Below are 25,595 nucleotides of genomic sequence, written 5' to 3'. Positions count from 1 at the left end.
GCTCTAATTCTATTTATATATTTAAACGTCGTGTGAAAACTCACTATCTTTCCTTACAATAAGTAATGTATGTACGTTTATTGAATATGTATTATATATAAAAATGTTATATGTGTGTATTTATATATTTTTTATGTATCTATATATGTAAGTATATACATATACATATATTTATATGTAACGTATGTAGGTTATATATATTTTATATTAGTATGTATATTATAAGTCATTATTTTCGTTTATCATGAATATTATTATTATTATATTATTATATTTTTATTTTTTGCACTATCCTGCTTCTGCTTCTGCAAATCCTTTCACCAAAGGTTGTCTGTTAGAGATTGCTTTAGCAATAAGACCGCCTTTGCACGCTCTTATTTTCTTTTCTTTGTTGTAATTGTTCTCTTTATTTGTATGTCCTTTCATTGTGTGTGCAATAAAGTATTAAATAAAATAAAAAATATGATGTTCCTATATGTGTTATTTGTGAGGCCTCTCCTAAAGTGCGTCACTGTTTTCAGTTTTCGCTTCTAATCGGACCTCACCTTCTTAAGGTCATCCGTGCAACTGCTTCGGCTGCAGGGTTCTCCTGCTCTTCACTGCGTTTGCCAAACCGTAATCTCCAATCTAAGACTCATCTACTCCATCAGCCATTGGTCTTTCGACATAAGAGACCAACTGCCAATTCGATCTGCTGATTTTATTCTTCAAAAATATGTTGAGCAAAGTTCAAGTTGAGCGACCTTGAATCGGTGTACTGGTCTAGCTGTTATCCAAGCTTTGGTTGTTTATATACAACAACAACAACAACAGCTTGTAAATTCCCACTGCTAGGCTAAAGGCCTCCTCTCCCTTTGAGGAGAAGGTTTGGAACATATTCCACTACGCTGTTCCAATGCGGGTTGGTAGAATACACATGTGGCAGAATTTCTATGAAAATTGTCACATGCAGGTTTCCTCACGATGTTTTCCTTCACCGCTGAGCTCGAGATGAATTATTATAAAGACAAATTAAGCACATGAATCAGCGGTGTTTGCCTGGGTTTGAACCCGCAATCATCAGTTAAGATGCACGCGTTCTAATCACTGGGCCATCTCGACTCAAATATACTTTTATATAAAGGCACTCAAAAAAAATCAAAATTAATTCATGCAATACAATACCACAAATTTAGTATACATTCACAGGAATTCATAACTCTAATAATATTGTATGAAGTAACTTTGTTACACTTTGTACATATAAGGCGATTAGATACCGAGAGGCGAACTGCTGGTCAGGTCAATAAAAAGATATTCAGTTTTTCTATAAAAAAATCTCAACAGCAACTCGGAATTTTGAAGTTGAAAGCATTTCCCGTGCTATGGAAATAACATGGATATACAAAATCAAAATATACTTTATTTAAGTAGGCCTTTACAAGCACTTTTGAATCGTCATTTAACAACTATATTAATTAAAGCTACCATCGATTCGGAAAGTAGATTCTACCGAGACGAACCGGCAAGAAAGTCAGTAGTTACTCTTTTTCAATATTTAAAAAATACAATCATATTAGTTAAATTCAATTATACATGTTTATCCTGACTGGAATTCATTAAGTAATAATTCCACGTTTTTTTTATCGTCTGCATAATATTTATTGAATAATATGCCTTTTTTAACAATGTATTTTTTTTTAACAAATGATTTAAGTGTATGAAACGGCAAAGTTAAAAGTGTCTGTGGAATTTTATTATAGAAACGAATACGGGTGAGGTATTCGTTTCTATAATAAAGGAGGATTTATTGACTAATATAAATGGTATGAATATTTTCATATTTATACTTTAGTAAATAAGATTATTTTAGTAATCCTTTTTATTCTGAAATGTCGTGTTTAATTACCGTAAGTTTCATAACGTCAACATACTTACGTGATTTAAATTTTGTCATACACAATAGACATTACGGCATAGCAGTGTTTGTGTATGAGTCATAGACGCTCCTATCGTTTTTATTGGGCCATGTAACGGTCTACGTTCTATGAAAAATGATATGTTTGGTATGTAAATAGGTTGGTTGTACATTAGTTGGATGTTCACGCCCTATTTACGAACGTTGATTTTTATATTCTGGTCATAGTTATTTTTATTACCCCGTATAGAACTTTTTTTTTTCTCGCTGGAAAAGCACCTTACGCCCTTCCCCCACGTGATGGAAAGTGGGGGGGGGGGGTGTTACTTCCCGGAGCACTGGACGCCGAGTGCGCCCAAGCACACCAGGTTTACCCACTAAAAAACCAGCGGTACCCTCTCCGTCTTTCGGCAGACGCCACGGGATCGCTTACGCATGCTACCGTGACGCCCTGACCCCAGCCCCCCTATACGGGCCGCCAACACCTAGGGAGGATTCCCAGGGTATAGGATCCCCCCCTGGTTCCTGCGGCGCCTATTGAGGCGGGGGTATAGAATATGGCTTATCTTAACAGAAGACTTTTTACAATATTTGTAGGAAATGATCCACCTTATGGTAAGTAGTTATCAACACCCATATACAACACAAAATTAAGTATTTATTTCACAAATGTTCCAAATATAAAATGTTCTAAATACCAATTTTCCCAAAAGTATGTATAAGCCGTACTGATAGGTAAAGGTCTGCTTTCCTTTAGGACAGAAGAGTTGGACCATTCAATGCACAGAAACATATACACAGGAAACCTCAATAATTTCCATTCTATCACCGATCCGAATTATAAATACCTATTAATTGTCCTTGTCCGGATTTTTAAATTAATGGACCATCTCGACTTACTCCAATTTCCTTGAACATATACAATTAGTTCCGACCTTAATCGATAAAATAATTATGCAGTTCATAGTCACAAACAATTCGCCATTGCCGTTGGTATTAGACAAGTTTAAAATGTGATAGAAACTTTGTAATTGCTAAAAGTTTCAGAATTTATTTCAGCTAGTATGCTAATTAGCTTATTCCGTGCTAAGACACGATAACGTTCAACGAAAATCTATATTTAGAACTTGACATTTTGTTTGAAATAATTGTTACTGTTATTGTGTCGGTGATATCATGTTACGCTTAGATTAGATACTGCTACTAATTTCGGTTCAGTAAATTGGTTTCTATCACATTAACCTCATGATTATAAAGTAATGTTAAATAAATCAAGATCATGATTGTGTGAGTCTGTCTGGGGAGGTTCGTAAGCAAAGTATTGTTGTGTTCTGTGATGAAGGTGCAGTCAGAGTAAGAAAACTTTCGTCGGTTTTCAAATTTATTCCTTTATCAACTCCTTAATTCTTAGTACCTTTTGAATCTAAACATCAAACAGTTACTACGTTATTCTCGGAAATAGATCTCAAGGTGACGAACCTTTTCTTATCCCGATTGTACAAAAGCAAGACAAGGACTAGAGATATCACGCTCAGACTGATGGCATAATAGCCCGGTAAGGAATTATTAATATCTCCTACAGCACCAATATCTTTGACAATTTCCGGGAATAATTTTTTTTTTCTTAAATCAACTATTACTTCGCTTATCTACTTCGCTCCGCTGTACTAATTTCATTTGCATGGCTAATATTTTAATGGAATGGGTAAAGGGATGAAATTAACAGAATCGTTATTTTAATGTAAAGGGCTATTGAAATAAAAAATTTTAAAGACAAAAGATATCTCATATCAACTGACCTTGAACATGAAAAACAGAGGTAATAAAGTACCTTTATATTTTAAACCATTAAAGTTATTTCGCTAAAACAATTACTAATGTTTTATTTTACTGCCACTTATCATTTTCACCGTGACATTGCACCACTCCCACCATCATGAGACACGCGATACCACGACAATGGTGGTATTATCTTCACATCCGCATTTTTACTTCAAGGTGATGTATTTTGTGAAATTCCATTATTAAAATGTTTGAATTGAAATACACAATTATTACTGTCTCGTAAAATTTATGTTATGAACTTTTAATTAATAAAAGCTCATTACAGTTTAATGAATATTATTTATAGTTTCCAGAAATGAGTTAATTTTAACTAATATGATTAATGTGAAAGTGTGTTTAGCAGAGAGCAGAGATGGCCCAGTGGTTAGAACGCGTGCATCTTAACCGATGATTGCGGGTTCAAACCCAGGCAAGCACCGCTGATTCATGTGCTTAATTTGTCTTTATAATTCATCTGGTGAAGGAAAACATCGTGAGGAAACCAGCATGTGACAAATTTCATAGAAATTCTGCCACATGTGTATTCCACCAACATTGGAACAGCGTGGTGGAATATGTTCCAAATCTTCTCCTTAAAGGAAGAGGAGGCCTTTAGCCCAGCAGTGGGAATTTACAGGCGGTTGTTGTTGTTGTTGTATTTATTTGTTACAGTTTGACGTCTTAACTACCGAAACGATTATTATAAAATTTTGCATACATGTTTTCAAGGTTACGGAAAAAAGACTTAGGTACTGTATCTCTGCTCACCCTCAAATCGAGGCGAAGTCACGGGTGAAAACTATGGACGGTTTTGAGGTGGAAATTTCGTTCCCTTGAGGGCGATATTGTTCAACACGAGCGACACGAAAGGAGCACTAAGCGAAGACGTATCTGGTGTATTATTTGAAGATACACGCAAGGTTTTTTCCACAGAGTGCTTAGTTGTTTTGAGGATTATCCTAAACTTTGAAAACAAAATACTGCTGGTTACACTGGTGGACCTTAGCTGTTGTTTTCAATACGTGAAGTCCTTACCTCTCGATGACGACCTCCGTGGTCGAGTAGGGTGTACACCAATTTCATGGATAACTCCGAGGTCCCGGGTTCGATTCCCGGTCGATTCGATGTTGAAAAAGTTCATTAGTTTTCTATGTTGTCTTGGGTATGTTTCTTCGGGTCTTGTTTGTGGTACCGTCGTTACTTCTGATTTTCCGCGGGCGACAATTACCTATTTACTATTTTAAAATTATTAATTAAATGTGAAAGGGTTTGTACGAGAGATTATGTCTTACTTTAGTTCATAGTTTATTGTGTCAGTTTTGTCATACATAATAAATTAGCAAAAACAACTTCGTTTCAACAGGGTATTACAAAACACCTCTCTCTCTCTCATTATTACCTAAAGTAACAGCCTGTAAATTTCCCACTGCTTAGGCCTCATCTTCTTTTGAAGAGAAGGTTAGGTGCATATTCCACCACGCTCCTCTAATTCGGGTTGGTAGATTTACAAGTGGTACAATTTCGTTAAAATTAGACACGTGCAGGTTTCCTCACGATGTTTTCACCGTCGAGCTTAAGATGATTTAAAAAGACAAATTAAGCACATGAAAATTCAGCTTGCCTGGGTTTGCACCCGCGATCATCAGTTTAGATGTATACGCTCTAACCACTGGACCATCACGGCTCTTTTTAACCAACTTATCTATTGTATATGACAAATAAAATACAATGAACTGGTTCGTATCTCTTTTAATATAAAATATTCAGTATCACGCAAACATCCAAGGCTGTGTATAACGTGTCTAGAATCATTCAACTATTTTGACAGGCATTCTGGGAACGCGATTATATTCAAAATGCTTGACATAGGAGATGCTCAGCAAAAATCTCAAAAAAAAACTCGTAAGCCATAAATCTTAACGAGAAAACAAATTAATATTCCTCGATAATTTTACGGTGCATTTTTAAAATTTTGGGGCAGAACGGATTTTGACAGACAGGAGATGAGTCGCTTGTTTGGTTTATATGCTGGTTGAATAAATATAATATAAATATTGGACAACATCAGATACATTACTCTGATCCTAATGTCAGCTAAATCACTTGTGTTATGGAAAATTAAAAGTAACGAGGGTACCACCAACATTTCGCTTATAGAAGTGTTTGTATTGTAGTGTTTTTTATTTCTTATTACATGTATTGTATTTAAATAAATAAACATTTATCTATTTTATTGTAAAGGTTATTGAATATGTTTGGTATTACTTTTTTTTAAATATTTGTTGTATATGTGTATAAGATCATCTACGAAAAGGCCTAAGTACGAGGTAGCTAATTATTTTCTTAAGAAAACGTTCTGATGTTCTGACATTAAAATTTCATATGCGAAATAAAATAGAATTTGTTTAACTTTGCGTTTAAAATTCATCTCGTGCTCGTTGAAGTAACGCCGTGAGGATACCTGCATGTGCATTGGTATAGTCTGGTAAAGTAACCTCTTAACCTTCTCAACAAGGAATATTTGTCTTTCCTTAAATTTGATAATATTTTAGCTATATTCATTAATCTTAATAAAAGCATCAATAGATAATGGATGTAAAAGAATACAAGAATAAGATGTAATAAAACGTTGAGTTTATATTTATATTGCTTGCATACCTATTTATAAATGTAACAGTAAACGCCGGTACTTTTTGGCATATTTTTCATTCTGGCAGCAGCTTTAATTTCAATTCTATACTGTTTCATAACGACAAAACTTACCTTAAAAACTCTCTAGAATAAAAAAATATTGGGTGCTTATATTTATGCTATAAATTAGATTGATATTGTATATAAAAATTTGTTCATCTTGTCTATTTATTTGAATTGAACAGAAACTCAAAAATTACCCCAGAGATTTTTAGTCCGTGTTCACCTATAGATGGAGTGATTCATAAGGAATTAAACTCATTATTAAATAAGTGCATATCCGGGACGAGTATCTAGTTTTATTTTTTTATTTTACAGCCATGACTTCCAAGTATACTAATTACTTAATTTTATTATTATATTGACATTTATCATGTATCTGTTATGTGCCTTTTATTATACCTATATTTTAAATTCGTATTAAATGTAATTAAAAAAATGATAGATAATTTGTTACGATCCTCATTTACAAATAAAAACAAAAAACAAAACAATAAAGATAGATTAAAAATAAAGTTTTTAAGTCATATTATACACTTATAAAGTTATAAGCCAAAATGAATATAATGCGAATAATGCGAAGTAAATTAATTGTTGGTTTCTTTTTTATTATTATTGAAACTATAGGCTGAGGAACATATGTATCGAACGAAATATCATTTTATTCATTCAAAAAGTACCAACAACCTTGAGAACTAATATGTTATGCCCCTTGTGCCTGTAGTTACACTGGCTCACTCACCGTTAAAGCGGAATATAACATTACTAAGTCTTACTGAGTGGAGGTAGACTCGCACAAAGTCTTACCACCAAGTGACAAAATTAATAACATTAAATAACTTGGCATTTAATGAAAATCCTTTGTCACAAGAATTGTTAAAAAATCTATAAATTCTGAGCCATGTAAGCCGCGATCAAAGTGTTTTTTTCACATCTGGAATCCGTTTTACGTTATGAGGTTTTGTTTCCTGTCCTTCAAGGAAACGAAAAAAAAAACATACAACAAGAATTGCCTTGTTCAGGGTTCCGCAGTCATGGTCATAAAGCTTTTATTCGTTTTTTTATATAATACTAGTTGTTGCTCAGAACTTCGCTGGCACTTTTCAAATAGGTCATCAGATTTTAGATATAATAAAGTCATTCCATGGGGCTCTAATTAGCTTTATACCAAAAATCAAAATAGAAATCAAAATATTCTTCAATCAAGTAAGAGCTCATTTGAAATTTGTTAGACTGTTGAATTTAATGTAAAACTATCATCGGTTCGGAAAGTAGATTCTACCAAGAAGAACCAGTCTTGAACTCTTTCCACCATTTTAATTACTGATTATATCTGTAAAGTACAATTATTTTTATGTGTCCTGCCAAGAAATCAATAAATAATAAGTCCATATTCTTTTATCTTTCATATAATTTTGTATTGCATAATATACCTATTATCTAAATATTTATCGATGATTTTTTTATATGTGCTGAGTATTATAATAGTAACGAATACCCCAAGTAACGAGTGCCCCAAAGTTCAACGAGTTTGTTTCAGTGATAACAGACGGACAGACAGACAGAGTTCTTTATAAAATATTATTATTGGCAAAATTATTATTAAAAACTTATAGTAGATTACGTCTGATTTCATTTTTGCCAAATTCTTGTTGGTTTTTCTTCCTATGCTTTTTGGTACGGCATTCTGCATGCTCATCTACGTACCCATACATCAGATATTCTACCGCCAAAAAGTATTGCTTCGTATTTTTATGTGCGGTTCTGTGCTATGGTGCTGTGCAGTGCCACTAAAGGCACAAAATACGTCGTTATGTATTATAAGATGAATGCAGTGTGATGTAAGGAATGGTTAATATTTCTAGCCGAGGTCTGAAATATATGATTGTTGGTGGCAACTTATCATCAAATGGCCTATTTGACCGACATCTAACTTTTACTTAAAAAAGGAAGAAAAACATTGTAAGGAAATATAGATGTATAGGAAAACTAAAATTCTTGAACAATACTTGCATGTTTTGAATAATATTGCACTATTCCACATTTGTGTTCCTCGATCCGGAGTGGAATAGAAGGAAGCGAAAAAAAGAAAATAAAATACACAAATGTATATCAAAAATATTTTAAGTAAAAGACATTGAATCTAAGGTAATAATAATAATTTATTAGCCCTTCTTATTAGGCCGGCATGGTGAGGGTGACTAGTGCGGCTCATTCTGGCTGTGCGTACCAGTCGTCTTCGCGTTTGGACTCCACTTCTACTTACCATCAGGTGGAGTGGAGACATATGCCTAAACCGGATAATTAAAAAAAATAACATGAATTGTATTTTTTTAATATTTTAAGATAGTACCTTAAATATTATGTACCTAAAACATTTCGCCCTTTATAGTCATGCAAATTATAATGACGTAAAAAAAATATCAATTACAACAATAATGCATTATCACATATTAAAATTGAAAGCATATTTGTTTAATTATTATGATTAAATAATGACAAATTACATTGAATTTTAATACAACAAATTGACCATAGAAAGTATACTTAAATTTTAAAATAAGTAATAATGGTTCTAAAATCATCATCATCCTTATCCCTTATCCCAATTTCATTTGGGGTCGGCGCAGCATGTCTTCTCCTTCCATACTTCTCTGTCAGATGTCATCTCACAAGTAACACTCTTTCTAACCATATCGTCTTTCACACAATCCATCCATCGCTTCCTTGGTCGTCCTCTAACAATATATCCATCCACATCCATGCTCAATAATGGTACTAAAATATTGAGTATAAATAAAATTGTTGTTTGTAGAACTTTTAATTATTTAAATAGGAATATTTTTTTATTTTAAATATAATTAAAATTCCGGTAAGAGCTTACATGTTGACATGTAATATTGTATATTATATATCATTGCTACAAGATAAACATTAAATATTTCCGTTTATACTCAGTTTAGAATGTATTTTATGACTGCATTCAGAGAAATGGACATTCCTTAATAAAACCCAGTAAGGTTAAGGCTTGAGGAAAATCTTTCTCTGGTTCGTAAAGCATAAACAAATATTTATTGCATATAAGGATGCGCTTGGTTCCTTATGAAGGTACTATTATAATACTGTCTATTTTATTTAACACGCTGAGTATTTTGAAACATTTGTTTAAATTTAATTATCTAGATGTATTATGAACAGTCGGAGTATGAAAAGGTTCGTCACCTTACGATCTATTTTCGTGTGCTCAGTATGAGCGATAATCTGCTTTCGAGAATATATGACATTGACAGACATATTTTGACAATTCAGTAGAAGATATCATATCTAATTTGAATTTTCGCACGTGATATTGGCGAAATAATCTGTGCTCTCTTGGCACAAATAAAAGACATATTAAAAAAAAAAAGAAAAATTTAAATTTGTAATGACTAATTACGCCATGAAAAAGTTTTCATGTAGATATAAAACTAGGCATAGTCCAAATATGTTAAACTATTTTGAACCAAGTTATCATACTGTGTAAGTTTAATTCTATATGCAGAGGTCAGTTTAGTGCTTTAGTTTCAAAACGTACTAAGAGTTTACGATTTGATAAAGGAATGAACTTGAAAACTGACGAATGTTTTCTTACTCTGACTGTACAAAAAGGTTTTTATGCTATTAAACGATTTAAGAAACATTAATATTTTATACATCTCGATTGCACCACCAATCGGCAGCTAAGATTTTACGTACCTTATGATTTTAATTACACTGGCTCACTGATAATAATAAGTAGAATTTCCGACTTTCCTGATTGTTGGTATCCAGGCGGGTTTGTGCAAAACCTTACCACCAAGATTGATGATTATTGATATAACAACAACATCAATATTAGAACCGTGTGAAGCCGAGGCTATTTGCTGGTGTACAATTATATCTAGGATACAGGATTTGATTTCAGGAAGACATTAGCGCTTAGCATCGTGAATAATTTCTAGGTATGAATTCAAATCTAGGAGAACCAATCTCTAAACGTAAACACCTGATTATTTCGCGTTTTGTTAGGCTGCTCACACACACGCAACCAAGACGGTCGTTAATTGAGCATTTGTATTTAAGGTATTGTATAAAAGTAAATTAAAGTAACCACCTGTAAATTTCCCACTACTGGGCTAAGACCTCCTCTTCTATTGAGGAGAGGGTTTGGAACATATTCTACCACGCTGTTCCAATGCGGGTTGGTGGGATGACATGTGGCAGAATTTCGATGAAATTAGACACATGCAGGTTTCCTCACGATGTTTTCCTTCACCGCCGAGCACGAGACAAATTATAAACACAAATTAAGCACATATACATAGTGGTGCTTGCCTGGGCTTGAACCCGAAATCATCGAGTAAGATGCACGCGGTCTAACCACTGGGCCATCCTGTTTCAATATTTTGCAAAATTTTAAAGATTTGCTGACTTTTAATTTATAATTGAAGTCGTCTAAAAATAGATAACACCTCCGAATTGGGTCATTCTTTTATTGAAAGACGTAGCTAAAAAGAAGATCCAGATAGTTGGCATCAAGCAAGGACATTTGTGAAATAAGGGCAGATGCTAATGCGTTACCGGCCTTAATTTAGACCCTAGTCTAAGTATTAAGGATTGCTTATCCTGCTTATTAAAAAACTTCATATGTAAATATATGTATACACTTATAGGCCGGGAGATAATGACGGAAAATTCCAAGTTATTTGTATCAAGTATGACGACACTTCACGGTTTGAATTACATAACTAATGACGAGAAAATTACGGTCATCGCTGTTCGTTGAGGCGTAATCGCAGGATGATCTATCGAACCTTTCGGTTTAAGTGAGTTACCTTTCAATAGAAAGGAAAATAATTATATCTTATACAAATAAGAATGGTATTTATATTATAAATTAGGAGGAGGTTGTTGGGTATCTACACATGTACTTATGACCTTTTTATCAGTTGATGTTTGAAGTGAAAGAGAAGAAACATGCTCACAATCACATTTATAATCTTTCTTATCCTTTGCCCTTGTATGTGCACAAGTACTAAGGATAAGCTTATAAAACCAAGTTTCCGGCTTCGTAAAGTCAATAAATCTTTCTTGGTGCAAGGTATCTGTTTCTATAATAAAATTCCACAGAAATTTTTAACTTTGCCGTTTCATGAATTCTAATAATTTGTGAAAAATACTTTGCTAAAGAAGACATATTATTGAATAGAAGATTATACAGATTATAAAAAAGCCTGAAATTAATACTTGTTTTTCTGGCATTTGTTACATTTATAATTTAACTAACATGACTGTATTTTAAAATGTCGACAAAGAGTAACTACTGAGTTTCTCGCCGGATCTTCTCGGTAGAATATACTTTCAGAAACGATGGTAGCTTCACTGAATAGAGTTGTTATATGAAGATTCAAAAGTCCTGGTAAAAGCCTACTTGAATAAAGTATATTTTTATTTTGTCCCAAAATATTTATAGTCGGCGTAGCATCTCTTTTCCGTCTTCACAACTATCTCCTCACACAATCTACCGATGACTTCTTAGGTCATGTTTTTCCCCCTCATCCTTCGCTTGTGTTCATAATTCTTAGTTACATTTGTTTCAGGTGTCTTGTTAAATATGGTGATATTCAAGGGTTTCCTTTCACTTTTTATGTTATCAGCACTACTCCGAGCGCTCTCTACAATCTTCAATACTTTTTCATGATTTTATTTATTCTCGTTACTCCATATGACTATTTATTAGTAAAATCTGCGACCAGAGAAACGCGCGCGTAGTCGCGGGCTAATGTATAACTTAATATACATATATTATATAACTATTCGCATTTGGCTGATAGGCCTTTTATAAATATAAAAAATTGTGAAAAATGTCATCGGCTAGTATATCCTCTGCTTAACTTAAAACTAAAAGCGCATCCGACATATCGTAATGCATGTGTGTAAACAGCCTAAACCACAAAACGGGCCCTTGTTATCAATGACGTGAGCGCAATAAGGAAATAGGGCTGGTCAATTTGTGATGAGATTGCTCGCCGTTGATAGTGCGAATGAACGCAAAGATTGGCTTTGACCTTTCGATTGGTGAATCTAGCGAATGTGAGAATTTTAGTACTTATTTATAATGAGCTAAAATTGATCTTTACGTATACTTAAACCGTTTGGTCTGGATGGTATATTCTTCGTAGGATTACATTAATACATTTAATAAGTTCTGATGATAAATATAATGGAACACTGCAATTATATTATAATTCTCTTCGTGAACAGGTGGGTAGCTGTACCAGCGACCTTGTACGCGTTTGAATAAAAAAAAAAAACAATATATTGCAGCTTAAGTTACTCTTTATTGTATCAGTTATGTGCTAGTGAAAGTCCCATCAAAATCGGTCCAGTCGTTCCAGAGGTAAGCCGGAACGAACAGACAGACAAAAATTGTAAAAAATGTAATTTTGGTATATGTAACGTGTATATATACATATGCATTTATTAAAAAAAGGTCTATTTTAATGTTACAAACAGACACTTCAATTTTATTATATGTACAGATTATAAATATTACAAAATATTGTGTATATACGGTATTAGGCTACTTGCAGTAACCATTGATTGCTTTTGCCTAATTTGTGTTATTATAATCTTATTAAGCCTGCAATGTACACATGTCGCATTGAATTATCGATATAATATATGTATTATACCCAATATTAAAAATCGTGGTGATAAATTTTCATTCATTTCAGAGAGTCCTGGAGCTTAGCTATCTTAGGTCAAAATTTTCACAGACTTCATACTTTATGTAGAGGTGATATGCATATATCAACAACTGGTTTATTACAAATGTTGTACTTATATTTTGTAATTTGTATTGTTAAGCTACTTAGCATAGACTCAATATAAATAAATAAATAAATATTGGACATCACATAAATTACTCTGCTAAAGCACTTGTTTTATGGAAGATCAGAAGTAACGAAAGTATCACAAACACCCAGACCCAAAATGACATAGAAACTAATAAACCTTCTCCATCGACTCGGCCGGGAATCGAATCCGGGACCTCGGAGTGGCGTATCCATGAAAACCGGTGTACACACCACTCGACCACGGAGGTCGTCAAATATGTACATTGAGCATTTATTTAGATAAGTTAACGTGATTTGTGATGAGGTTCATTGAAGAAGTCATAGGTATGAATATTGAGTCAGTGGCTTACTATAAAATTAGTAAAAACAATGGCCAACGCAGCTAAAAAAGTTTACTCTTCAAAATCGAAGACCATCAGAATAAATACATCAGACAAAACCCTTAAGCTCAGCTTAGTTAGAGTTCCAATAGTTTATCATTATGATATTCGAAAATAGAATCAATTAATTCATATCGCGTTCGCACCTAACGGCTTTTACTAACCGCACACGGAGCACGCCTTGAAGAAACGATCTTGTCCAGGCTTTGCCTTTTAAATTTTAATATTCACAGTTAACAACGCACTCAAATTATTTTATCAAAATATACTTTATTCAAGTAGCGAAACATGAGGGGGCAAAGGATGACCAAATTAGTCATGGATGGATTGTGTGAGAGAGATGGATGTGGAGATGGAAAAGAGATGCTGCGCAAACTATAAATATTTTAGGACAAAATCAAAATATGCTTTATTCACGTAGGCTTTTACAAGCACTTTTGAATCGTCATTTAACAACTATATTAAGTGATGTTACCACAGGTTCGGAAAGTAGATTCCACCGAGAAGAAATCTCAAAAAAATAGTCTTATTCATCATTTAAAAATAGAGCCATGTTAGTTAAATACAATTATATATGTATGTAATATATCTATCCTACTTGAAAGTCAACAAGTATTATTTTCCAATACTTTTCAGTCCTCTGTATAATCTTGTATTGAGTAATATGCCTTCTCTACTAATGTATTGACCTATTAAATATAGTAACACTCTCATCGAGGTACTTACGAGCTTAATTTTATTCTCTTACAAACTATAAAATTTCACCTTGTCAGATGAATGCATAATATCTAGCTAATTAGCTTAGATAGTATATTACAGAAAAGCAATAGGTAGTCTATTTTTTATTAGGTTCTTCAACAATGTGTACACTGATTATAGTAATATAATATAACAAAAGTAAAATTATATTCTAAGTATCACAATTACTCAGAGAAGAACACAGCATGCACTAAAAGAAAACAATCAACATCTTAGCCTAATTTGAAAATTATTTAAATCTAAATTAACAGGAAATAATAAAAAACAATCTGCATAGATCAAGTCAGAACCGTCCAAATCCAGGGGCTCGGGTTATGGGAGGTCTACATAAGTGGACCATATTTAAAGTGGTCACGGTAGCATGGCCAAGAGATCTCATGTCACACGCAGAGACGGAGAGGCTACCGATGGTTTTTAGTGGGTATTCCAGTCTATTTACATACACTAGACATCATGGACATCAGCGATTCCCACACATATCCCACTTCATGTGAAAAAAACTCAAAGCCTGGAATAAAATGGCCCTGGATTTGGAAATTAAAGACAATGATTTTTTGTAAAAACGGGGTAGTACCTCAAAAGCAGGTTCAGGTTATTTAGTAGAGTATAGTCGGAACATGGCTTGCATCTGGATTGTTATAAAGTTTAAAAACTTGTTTGAACGTATAAATTAGAAACAAACAGATCGATTTAAAACAATCTAAGACTCTGAGACCGGAACAGTAATTTCAACTTTTAATTATTAATTTAATTTGTTCTTGACATCCAACCAAAATTTGATTTGAATATTCTTTTGTAAGTACTTTTGAATCGTCTAAATCTCTAACATATTTGAAACACAGAAACTATAACCTTCACCTTAGTCTAAAATCACAAATTTCCTTTAGTTTAGTTGAAGCATTGCGAGTATGATACATAAAGTCAGAAGTAAATTTTATCCGTGGGTTTCGGCTGTACATATTAAGGCGATCGTTTTATCCCCCATTCACACCTTGGGTATGAAACGATCGCCTCCTGGCTATTTCCATTTTAATTTTTTACAAAAAGTGTCCCAAAGGTCGAGAAAAAATGCATAAGTATGAAAGCTAGCGAGGACAAGTACGATCAGAGGGGCAGTGACAGACAACAGTGACGTCATACGAAATATAAACGGAAACGGACATTTTCAAAAACCGCATTTTCGGCAGTTAATTACAGAGTTTTAGATTTTTAATATACTTGTGATCTATCCTATAGGGAATTCTTTAAAATAAACACAAAAATAAAAATAACGTGTAATAATAACTTCCCTACTGTGTATAATAAAATAGATAAAAAAAACCCGCTGACTTCTTTCGCCGGTTCTTCTCAGGTCAGGGTATTTTCTTTTCCGAACCGGTGGTACTGTTTCATTTGACCATCAATAAGTAAGCGTAATGCTTTTATATTGAATAAAGGATTTTGAGTTTAAGTTTAGTTGAGTTTATGTTGTTCCCTGCTGGAAAACACAGGGAAACAAGGGAAACACTTAATGTTACCTAAAAGATGGCCTATACATGTAAGCTGTATTTGTTTGGCGTTTAAAACAACATGTACAATACAAATAAAGCCGTTTCCACACTGTTGTAAAGCAATAAATAACTAATTAATCTCATTTAAAATGCCCTTAAGTCACGAATAGTTAACTTCCGTGTGAGATTCGCAGATTACGAGGACCTTAACAGTTAGGGTTATAGTGGCTGATATCGGGGGTGAATGACCTCGCCCTCTGTCAATTGCATATAGAAATGATTGGAATAACTAAAAATATTTTTAATTAATTTTATTAATATTACAAAAAAGTTAAATGTATATAGACTAGTTCATTAATGGTCTACTTAAAACTCAGTACGTGCTAAAATGGTTTACAGAAAATCAGGAAGTTTTGCTTTTTTGTCGGGCTATGAAGAAACTAGGTGCAAGAATAAGAGTTGTAATTTTAGTTGCCTCTTACAGATTGTATGAGCTACAAGTTATGATAATTATTATTTTTAATTCATTCATTCAATTAAAATATCTTTTAAAAGACTCCAACATAGGATTTTGGTATTATTTTGTGTTACTTCTCGTTTTTCTGAGTATTTTTTAGATAGAACTCCATCATTTTAAACTGATTTCGATATAATTTTTTTTTGTATCGGGTTTCATAAAAAAAAATTAACTCTTTTTTCAATTCAAATTCCATATTTCATCTTCTCACTTCCTTAGAAACAATGAAGGTAGAAATATATACTATACTAAGATTGTAAATGCGAAAGTATCTCTGTCTGTCTGTTTTGCTTTCAAGCCAAACTACTGGATCGATTTAAATGAATTTTGGTAAACAAACAGTCTAGAGACTGAGAAACATTTACATGCTATAAAATAAAGAGGTCTTACATCGATGTAATATTTTAAGTTAATTCGTAAATAAATTCATATTTTCTAAGCAAGAGTTTTATGAGACATAAAAAATTAAGCATAATATCGACTCCATGTAATCTATATTCTAACAATATATTCCACACAAGGTCTACGAGTGCTCATTACAGTGTCCATATTGGTTCCGTAGTTATCTTAGTTCGTACACGACTCCTATCCTTAGCTGTTCAGACCTAAATACCTTTGGGAAATATAATTTAGACGAACTATCCCAATACTACACTTTCCTGTAACTAAACGCTGGTATGGTCCTTACTTTATCATATTCAAACAATTAAAGAAGGCTTTTACTAGACCTAAGGTTGTTACTTATTGGAATTGAGTATACGATTGTCATTCAACAAGATTGAGATCATTTTGAGGAAACCTGCACGTGTCTAATTTCATAGATATTCTGCCACATGTGTATTCCTCCTACCCATATTGGAACAGCGCGGTGGAATTAGTTCCGAACCATCTCCTCAAAGTCAGAGGAGGCCTTTGCCCAGCAGTGGGAAATTTACAGGCTGTTGTTGATGTTGTTGAGGTTGAGATTAATATTTGCTATTATATACAATATTCAAGTTCAAAAGTTCATTAGTTTTCTATGCTGTCTTGGGTCGGGGTTTTTGTGGTACCGTCGTTACTTCTGAGTTTCCATAACACAAGTGCTTTAGCTACTTACATTATCAGGATATAGAATGTTTACCTGACCAACAGCGTATTCCGGTGGATAGTCTGCATTGCTATCCTTTTTTCTTTTCTGTAAATCTTGTACGCAAAATTTATTGGTAGTCAGTACACTTGTTAAAACGTATTTCATGTAATTATGATTCAATTTTGTCTGTTTAGCGTTTCCTTACTAGTTCTAGATTTGACATCTCATAAGATTAGAAAAGAGATAAAGAGTTAAGAGTTGTTTCAATTGTTTTTGATGTAAAACGTTGTTAAACGATGTTTTTTTTTGTAAAACTTCTTCAGAATCGTTGAGATTTGAAACTCGATGTAACAAAAATATTTTTTATATATTATTATTAATAACGATATAATATTTTGAGCAAGGATGTGGATGGATATAGATATAGATGACCCAAGAAAAGTTTCATGGATTGTGTGAAAGACGATATGGTTGGAAAGAATGTTACTTGTGAGATGACGTCTGACAGAGAGGTATGGAAGGAGAAGACATGCATGCAAGACCCCAAATAGAATTGGGATAAGGGCAGGAGGACGATGATGGTGAACAATATGTATTAAAAGCTACCTAATGAGTTCTTGATCTTATTTAGTTTTCTTTTATACTACCTATACGAGTATACTGATGATCACCGCATAGTCCATATAATAGGCTCTACTCTGTCACATCCTTGTGACGTACTTTTAGATTTAGTCATAGACATTTTTACTACTTTTTATTCATTGTTTTATATTATATTTTATATATTTTGCACGAATTACCACCAAGATAATGGAAATAAGCTCAAAAGCATGGAAATCACGTCTATGTATAATAGAATTGTTAGAAGAATAAACAGCGCCATCTATGACCTATGACTGCAACTATGACGAGCTTTGTAAACTTACAAAAGGCACTTATATGTAACTTTATACTATTTATAAATCTGTCTAGAGGTCGTGTTAAATATATAGTGACCAACAATAACTTCGAGGTTTACACAATATACCAAAAATTTTCAGATTTGACGGAATAGTGGATTTTTATATTCTAATAATTTATAATTTCTATATTGATTTTATACTATTTTGTTCTATGCGCCTGCTAATAATTTCATAGCAATTACGTGCATAGCTTGCGTGCAAGGGTATGACCGTGAACGACATTTTGAAAATGAATATACTTTTTGGAGCTAGAGACTCTCTTCGGGATGTTTTTAACAAAGGAAAAATCTCACTCAACGATATTATGTATAGTCACATTAACATTGACCACTTTGATAAAATCAGTGATAATTAATCATTGAATGTTCACTAAGAGTTAGGATAAGCTTATAACACCATGTTTTTGACTCCGCAAAGTTAATGAATTCTTCTTGGGGCAAAGTAACCGTTTCTATAATAAAATTCCGCAGACATTTTTAACTCAAATCGTTTATAAAAAATATGCCTTTTTTACCAATGTAAAAAAGGCATATTTATTCTATACAAGATTTTGTAGATGATAAAAAAGCGTGGAGTTAATACCTGTTGACTTCCAAGCAGGATATATTAATTTAAATAATTGTATTTAACTAACTTGACGTTGTATTTTTTAAATGTTGAAAAAGAGTAACTACTGAGTTTCTTGCCGGTTCTTCTCAGTAGAATCTACTTTCCGAACCGGTAGCTTCACTTAATTGTAAAATGACGATTCAAAAGTGCTCGTAAAAGCCTATTTAAATAAAGTTTATTCCCACAATAATTTAAACACATAAGATGAGGATTCTTCAGATACTTTAAGTCAAAGTAAGAATGTGTAACTTAAACCCTAAAATCATTTCATTCCATTAAAAATTATGCACAGCTTTCGGTTAAATGAGTGTCTAAAACATAAGAACATCATCGCTTTGAATACAAAATGTGTATTTAACACAAAGTCAATGATATTAACAAATAATACAATAAATATTAATATAAGAGCTGAGATAGCCCAGTGGTAAGAACGTGGCCATCTTAACCGATGATTACGGGTTCAAACCCAGTCGAGCAACGCTGAATTTTCATGTGCTTAATTTGTGTTTATAATTCAGCTCGTACTCGGAGGTGAAGAAAAATCGTGAGGAAACCTGCATTTATTTAATTTCCTGCATTGGAACAGCGTGGTGTAATATGTTCCAAACCTTCTCCTCAAAGGGAGAGGAGGCCTTTAGCCCAGCAGTGGGAATATACAGGCTGTTGGTTTTTGTTGTGTTTGTTGTTTTCAGCTTGGTAGGTTATCAGGTGTTTGGCAAAAAAAATACTTGTGTTATGGAAAATCAGAAGTAACGACGGTAACACAAACACCCAGACCCAAGACAACATACAAAAGTAATGATAATCTACATCGACTCGGCCGGGGACCTCGGAGTGCCGAACCCATGAAAACACACACACCACTCGACCACGAAGGTCGTCAAAAATATCTAACATAATACACATGTTGCAGAATTTCTATGAAATTAAATAAATGCAGGTTTCCTCACGATGTTTTCCTTCACCGCTAAGCACAAGATAAATTATAAAGACAAATTAAGCACATGAAACAGCGGTACTGCACGGTGAATGCACGCGTTTTAACCACTGGGCCATCTCGACTCGCTGAAAACTAGTTAATCATATTTAAACACCCAAAAGAAATGTACGTTTAATTTTAAATAAGCTTTATTCACATAATTGTTTTTCTTCCAAGAAATCTTTTAAAAACTAAACATAACTAAGTATCCAGTCTCTGTACTTTGCGACGTCAGTAAACACGGTGTATGCTCTCGGGTCACAGATTGAGTCGTCTTGACGAGCCAAGCTGACGGATACGATACCTTTTACATACCAAGCTCCAGGAATGTCTGGTGTCAGGTAGTGCGATGTCGGTGTTTTTGAGTCACGAACGAAGACATGGAAACCTCCCCCACTGTCTCCATTGCATGCTGATGTACCTTTAATAGTAAGTTTTATGAAAGTAACAAGCAGTCCTATAGTTGGGCTAAGGCATCCTCTCTCTTTAAGAAGATTTGGAGCCTTTTTCACCATGCTGTTGGTGGATAGATATGTCGCAGAATTTCAATGTAATTAGACACGTGGGATTCCTTATGATGTTTTCCTTTACTACCGAGTACTAGAATATTTATAAACAGATTAAGCACCTAAAAATTCGGTGGTACTTACCTGGTGTTAAACACGTAATCATCAGTTACGATACACTCGTACACAAGTCAATTATCATCTTCAATAAAAATAAGAAACTTGTCAATATAATACCTGTACGATAAAAAAATACCATGTAAAAATACCTGTTTTCAGGTATTTTTACTCCATTATGGCATTTGAAAAACTTAAAATATAATTTACTCAAGTAGAATCATGAAAGCAATTTTGTATTCTCATTTTTCAGTGTTGAATAAAATTGTACAGCTGTTGTTTGAAAAGCAGATCATGTCGAGAAGAATCGGCAAAAAATTCTTAATGTCTTAAATTTTATTCTTTAATATAGTCTTCATGCCTTTTTTTAAATGTTTTTTTTTTTACATTCACTTTAATGTTTTATTATTACTTTGGGCTCTTACCATTGTTGTATCCAGCACAGAATTTTTTGCCGTTCAATATATTACTGTAGAAGATGGGATTGTATCTAATACAATCTATTTCAGGAACTAAAGGCATAGTTGCTTCTTGCAGTTTATTTGACAGATTATCCGACTTGTCGATACCCCACCCCACAACCTGTTTACATATATATTAAAGCAAAGATCAGACTGGTGAAGTAATATAACGGAATTTACTTTAAAGTCACAAGGCTCACCGTTCCAATAATGTTATATGATTCCATTTGATCATACGCCTTATCAAGCCACAAGCAAGCTGGTTGGACATAGTTGTTAAATATCGCCTCAGTGCCCAATTTTAGTAACGCAATATCATTGTTTAGAGTTTGGTACTCAAATTCGTCATGAATAATTACTTGGTATACCTGAAATACAGAACAACTGAAAGTAACATGATTGAAACGAAGTGCCTTTTGGTATATTACATTCATTAAACGAACAGCTCAATAAAATATGTTGGAAAAATAAATTAATAACCCTTCCATAAGGACAAGTATGGAGGACATTAGGGACTCTCTACTGAAAGACCGGGCATTTTGTTTTGGTAGTATAATGCGATTACTCGTCCCTAATAATGCAATATTTCTGTTTGGTAAAAAATACTTTTGTAAAATTAAAAATTCCACGGGATATTTACCTCTTTATCTTGAGTAGTCAATTCATTTCCAAGAAGACTATATTTCCCGAGTGTCACTCCAAGTATCTCTGGATTCAAAGACACTCCTTTGACCGTTGCACAATGAGCAGCTGTGAGATGGTAAAAATTTCAAGGTCATAAATAGTTTCATTTAACGTCATAAGTTTTTGGACTAAGAAGGTCTAATGTTGTCTTTTTTTGGTAATGTAGTCCTTAAAATAAGTCTTTATGCTTAAGATAATGGATAGAAAAAAATCAGTTGCATCCGTTGGCGACAGTAGTCAAGTTAAAGATTTACCATATAAAAGTCATTGCTGTTTGGTCTCTTGCAGCAAGTCTTCTTACCAATTCACGAATAATAAAAAAATTATGCATTTGAAAAGTGATTTGAAATATAAAACTGGGTAGAAATTACCTGTCAAAACTGAAAATTTTGAAATAAGGGTTCCACCGCAAATGTATTCAAGAGTACCCTTCTTGAGTTTGTATATAGCACTATGCCAAGGCCATTCCCCAGATTTTGATGCGGAACCACTAACCAGTAGTTCTGTATACTTGGAGTTTATTCTACGTCGTCCACAGAATTTATCAGGCGCTTGAGACCAAAATGGTTCAGTACCTAGTTGGTATTTTTCGAAGTATGACTGGAATATATACAAATATTAATTTAGATGCCTCAGTTTAATACTGTTTTTAGGATAATTATTAACTTCGGTAACATTACTAAAGTTTACTGTGGATTGTGGAGATTATCATAAGTGTTAAAAAGTCGAGCCACAAATCCAGATAAACAGTTGGTTTACAAGAGATTTCTATGTGTCTTTGGTCCCGCCCCAAAACTTGCCAGCCATATTGAATTAATGCCACATCGGATTGTTTCATAGAAGAGGAGACTGAAAGGAGTTTTTTTTTTTTTTAATTAAAAAATATTACACCAGGATGATCTGGTTTCAAAAAATAATCCTGCCAAATTAAAAATATGGCTTAATTTATATATGTATCAAGTTCAGATAGGTTATTACGTACCCTGTTAGGATTAAAGCAGTTTTCTTTGCCATTGATTTTCAAACTTATCACGTAAGGTGGATGATGAGGTCGTAATTTACCTTTAACGCTGAAGGTGAAATTTCTAGAATCTTCAAGTAAAATAAAGTTATATATATTATTAATGAGATCTTTGTCGCCTGTAAATCTTGCATTACCTGTAATAAAAGTTTCTTTAATTTACTATTACATAGTGTAAAAGTAAGTCGCTTGCCACTGTCTGTCCCTATAGAACGGGAGATGATAATGACAAAATATTTGGTCATTTGTATCAGTATGGCGGTTCTTCAGGGGTCTAATTACGTAAAGGCAAAAAGGAAAATGATGGTTATAGCGCTCGCACCGGCGCGCCGGTGCGGTGCGCGGTGCGGTTTCGCCAAACGATTTGTACCACCCTGAAACTTTTTAACAGTTCCCTGTATGATCATAAATAGAAGTCTGATAATGCCATATCTGTGGGAGGCGACGAATGTGAACAATATTTTTCAAAATCCTAACATTTAATTCGTAATTCGGATGATTTGTACCAGTATGGCACTAATTTTTCCTGTACAAAAAATTACTCCTTTGCAGTGGTATGGCGGCCATTGGGAACTCTCGGAAAAGTATGGCAAGGTGATTTTCGTGAATGGCTACTCGACGATGATTAGCTGTGCAAAAATTAGCCTGGTATAAATTAATGTATTCGCGTCGGTATGACGGACTGTATGCTCCACCCGAGAAGTATGGCATTAAGCCACCGCCTAAAAGTAAAAAAGTAAAGTAACAGCCTATAAATTTCCCACTGCTGGGCTAATGGCCTCCTCTCCCGTTAAGGAGAGGGCTTGGAACATATTCCACCACGCTGTTCCAATGAAATTAAGCACATATATATAGTGGTGCTTGCCTGGGTTTGAACCCGAAATCATCGGTTAAGATGCACGTGTTCTAAGCACTGGGCCATCTCGGCGCCACCTCCTACTTCTTTTTTTTTCGACTATCTGAAAATACAAGCATTTTTGTGGAACAAATCGTTATTTTTCCGATTAATGCTCACACGATTGGGCCGCCGGTGCGAGCGATATGATCATCATTTTCCTTTTCGCCTTTACGTAATTAGACCCCTGAAGAACCGCCATACTGGTACAAATGACCAAATATTTTGTGTCCTCATCTCCTGGTCTACTATGTATGCTTAGATCTTTCAAAATACCCAACGGGTTCTGATGCGTTTTTTTTTTAAATAGAGAGGGGGATTTAAGAGAAAAGTTTTTGTATTATAATACATGAATACTATAGTAAAGAAAAATTCTGTACTATACTTAGATTGAATGATTCGAGGTTCAGCTAGTATAGTATAATAAAAGTTTGAGTTTCCTGTTCATCCACAGTCGTCTTCAAACATGTTTATATGTTAATTACCTCACTTGTCTTAAATTGACCTTGAAAGTTTAAGCATTATAAAATCTAATTAAGGTATGAGAGATATGACTTTAAATCTGATGTAAATGGTAACACCACGTCATTTACTGACTATGCTATTTTGAAACAGCTTCTTTTCATTTATAACTATGTCTTACTTTCTTATAATTTTACTGTCGTAAAAAAATAGTAATAATAAAATAACTGTCACTTAGGTAGGTATTGATATTTGACAACATTGAAAATAGTAATTTTAATTTTTGACGAAGGTTTACATTCTAAGTTGGATGTGAAAGATGAAATATTGACAGATTTTTCCACCAATCCGCATCGGCTTTGTATACGAACGAAGCTTTCTCCTCAGACATTTTTAACTTTGCCGTTTCGTAAATTCAAAACGTTTATAAAAAATACATTGTTGCATTGTAAAAAAGGCGTATTACTCGATACAAGATTTTGTAGATGATAAAAAACCGTGGAATTAATACCTGTTGACTTCCACGCAGGATATATTAATTTAAATAATTGTATTAACTAACATAACTTTGTATTTTTTAAATGTTGAAAAGAGTAACTACTGAGTTTCATGCTGGTTCTTCTCGGTAGAATCAACTTTTCGAACCGGTGGTAGCTTCACTAATTGTTAATTGACGATCAAAAGTGCTTGTAAAAGCCCACTTGAATAAAGTTTATTTTGATTTTTGATTTTTGGTGGATTCACAAAATTAATAAAGCAACTTTTAAATTAAAACACGAATTTTACATACCTATGAATGCGATTGTTCCGACAGAGTCTAGTTTTACCTTTATTTCTGTTGTAGAATTTAATTTCTTATTAACAATGACTTTATAGCCATTACCTAATCCAAGATGAGATATTGATACAATTTTTCTATTGTTTTTGCAAAAATATTCTTCAAATTGTGGAAGTCCGTGGCTCTGTGTGCTATTAACTTCATTAAAACGTAACACAAACACAATAATTAAGAGTTTTAAATTAAATTTCAACATTTTCATTCATTAATAATAATTCGTACACATTCGTGTATAAGTGTACGACTTTATGATTGACAGTCTTTGTATGAAGTGATCAGATTGGTTCCTTGGAAAAAGATCTCTCAATTCACGGATTAATAAACTTGTTTTAATAAAAATATTGTTTTGTTTAGGTATAGAAGATAAAATATCGTGCCTTTTTTGTTTTTATTTACTAAATGATTTGTAAAAAATGTTATTTTGGTATATTTACCGTGTATAAATACATATGCATTGAGTAAAAAAGGGCTATTTTAATATTACAAACAGACACTCCAATTTTATTATATGTATAGATAACTTGATAGAGTTTTGATGCAAATTTACTTAGTAGGT

General features: G+C 33.4%; 1 protein-coding gene across 1 annotated transcript; it reads right to left on the bottom strand.

Annotated features, from left to right (window-relative positions):
- Positions 1–20,238: 20,238 nt before the first annotated feature.
- On the bottom strand, positions 20,239–25,235 carry LOC124539411 (chymotrypsin-like elastase family member 2A). The gene is made up of 7 exons (XM_047116803.1): positions 24,992–25,235; positions 22,806–22,981; positions 22,195–22,423; positions 21,780–21,889; positions 21,340–21,507; positions 21,104–21,260; positions 20,239–20,476 (listed from the first exon to the last, which is right to left on the bottom strand). Exons 1-7 carry the CDS (start codon positions 25,233–25,235, stop codon positions 20,247–20,249), a joined length of 1,314 nt encoding a protein of 437 aa, XP_046972759.1. The 3' UTR covers positions 20,239–20,246.
- Between the last annotated feature and the right edge of the window lie 360 nt (positions 25,236–25,595).

Source organism: Vanessa cardui, chromosome 22 (assembly GCF_905220365.1).
Source record: "Vanessa cardui chromosome 22, ilVanCard2.1, whole genome shotgun sequence".
Classification (NCBI taxonomy): Eukaryota; Metazoa; Arthropoda; class Insecta; order Lepidoptera; family Nymphalidae; genus Vanessa; species Vanessa cardui.
The sequence above is the reverse complement of the archived record's forward strand: the minus strand, read 5'-3'. Positions and strand labels throughout refer to the sequence as shown.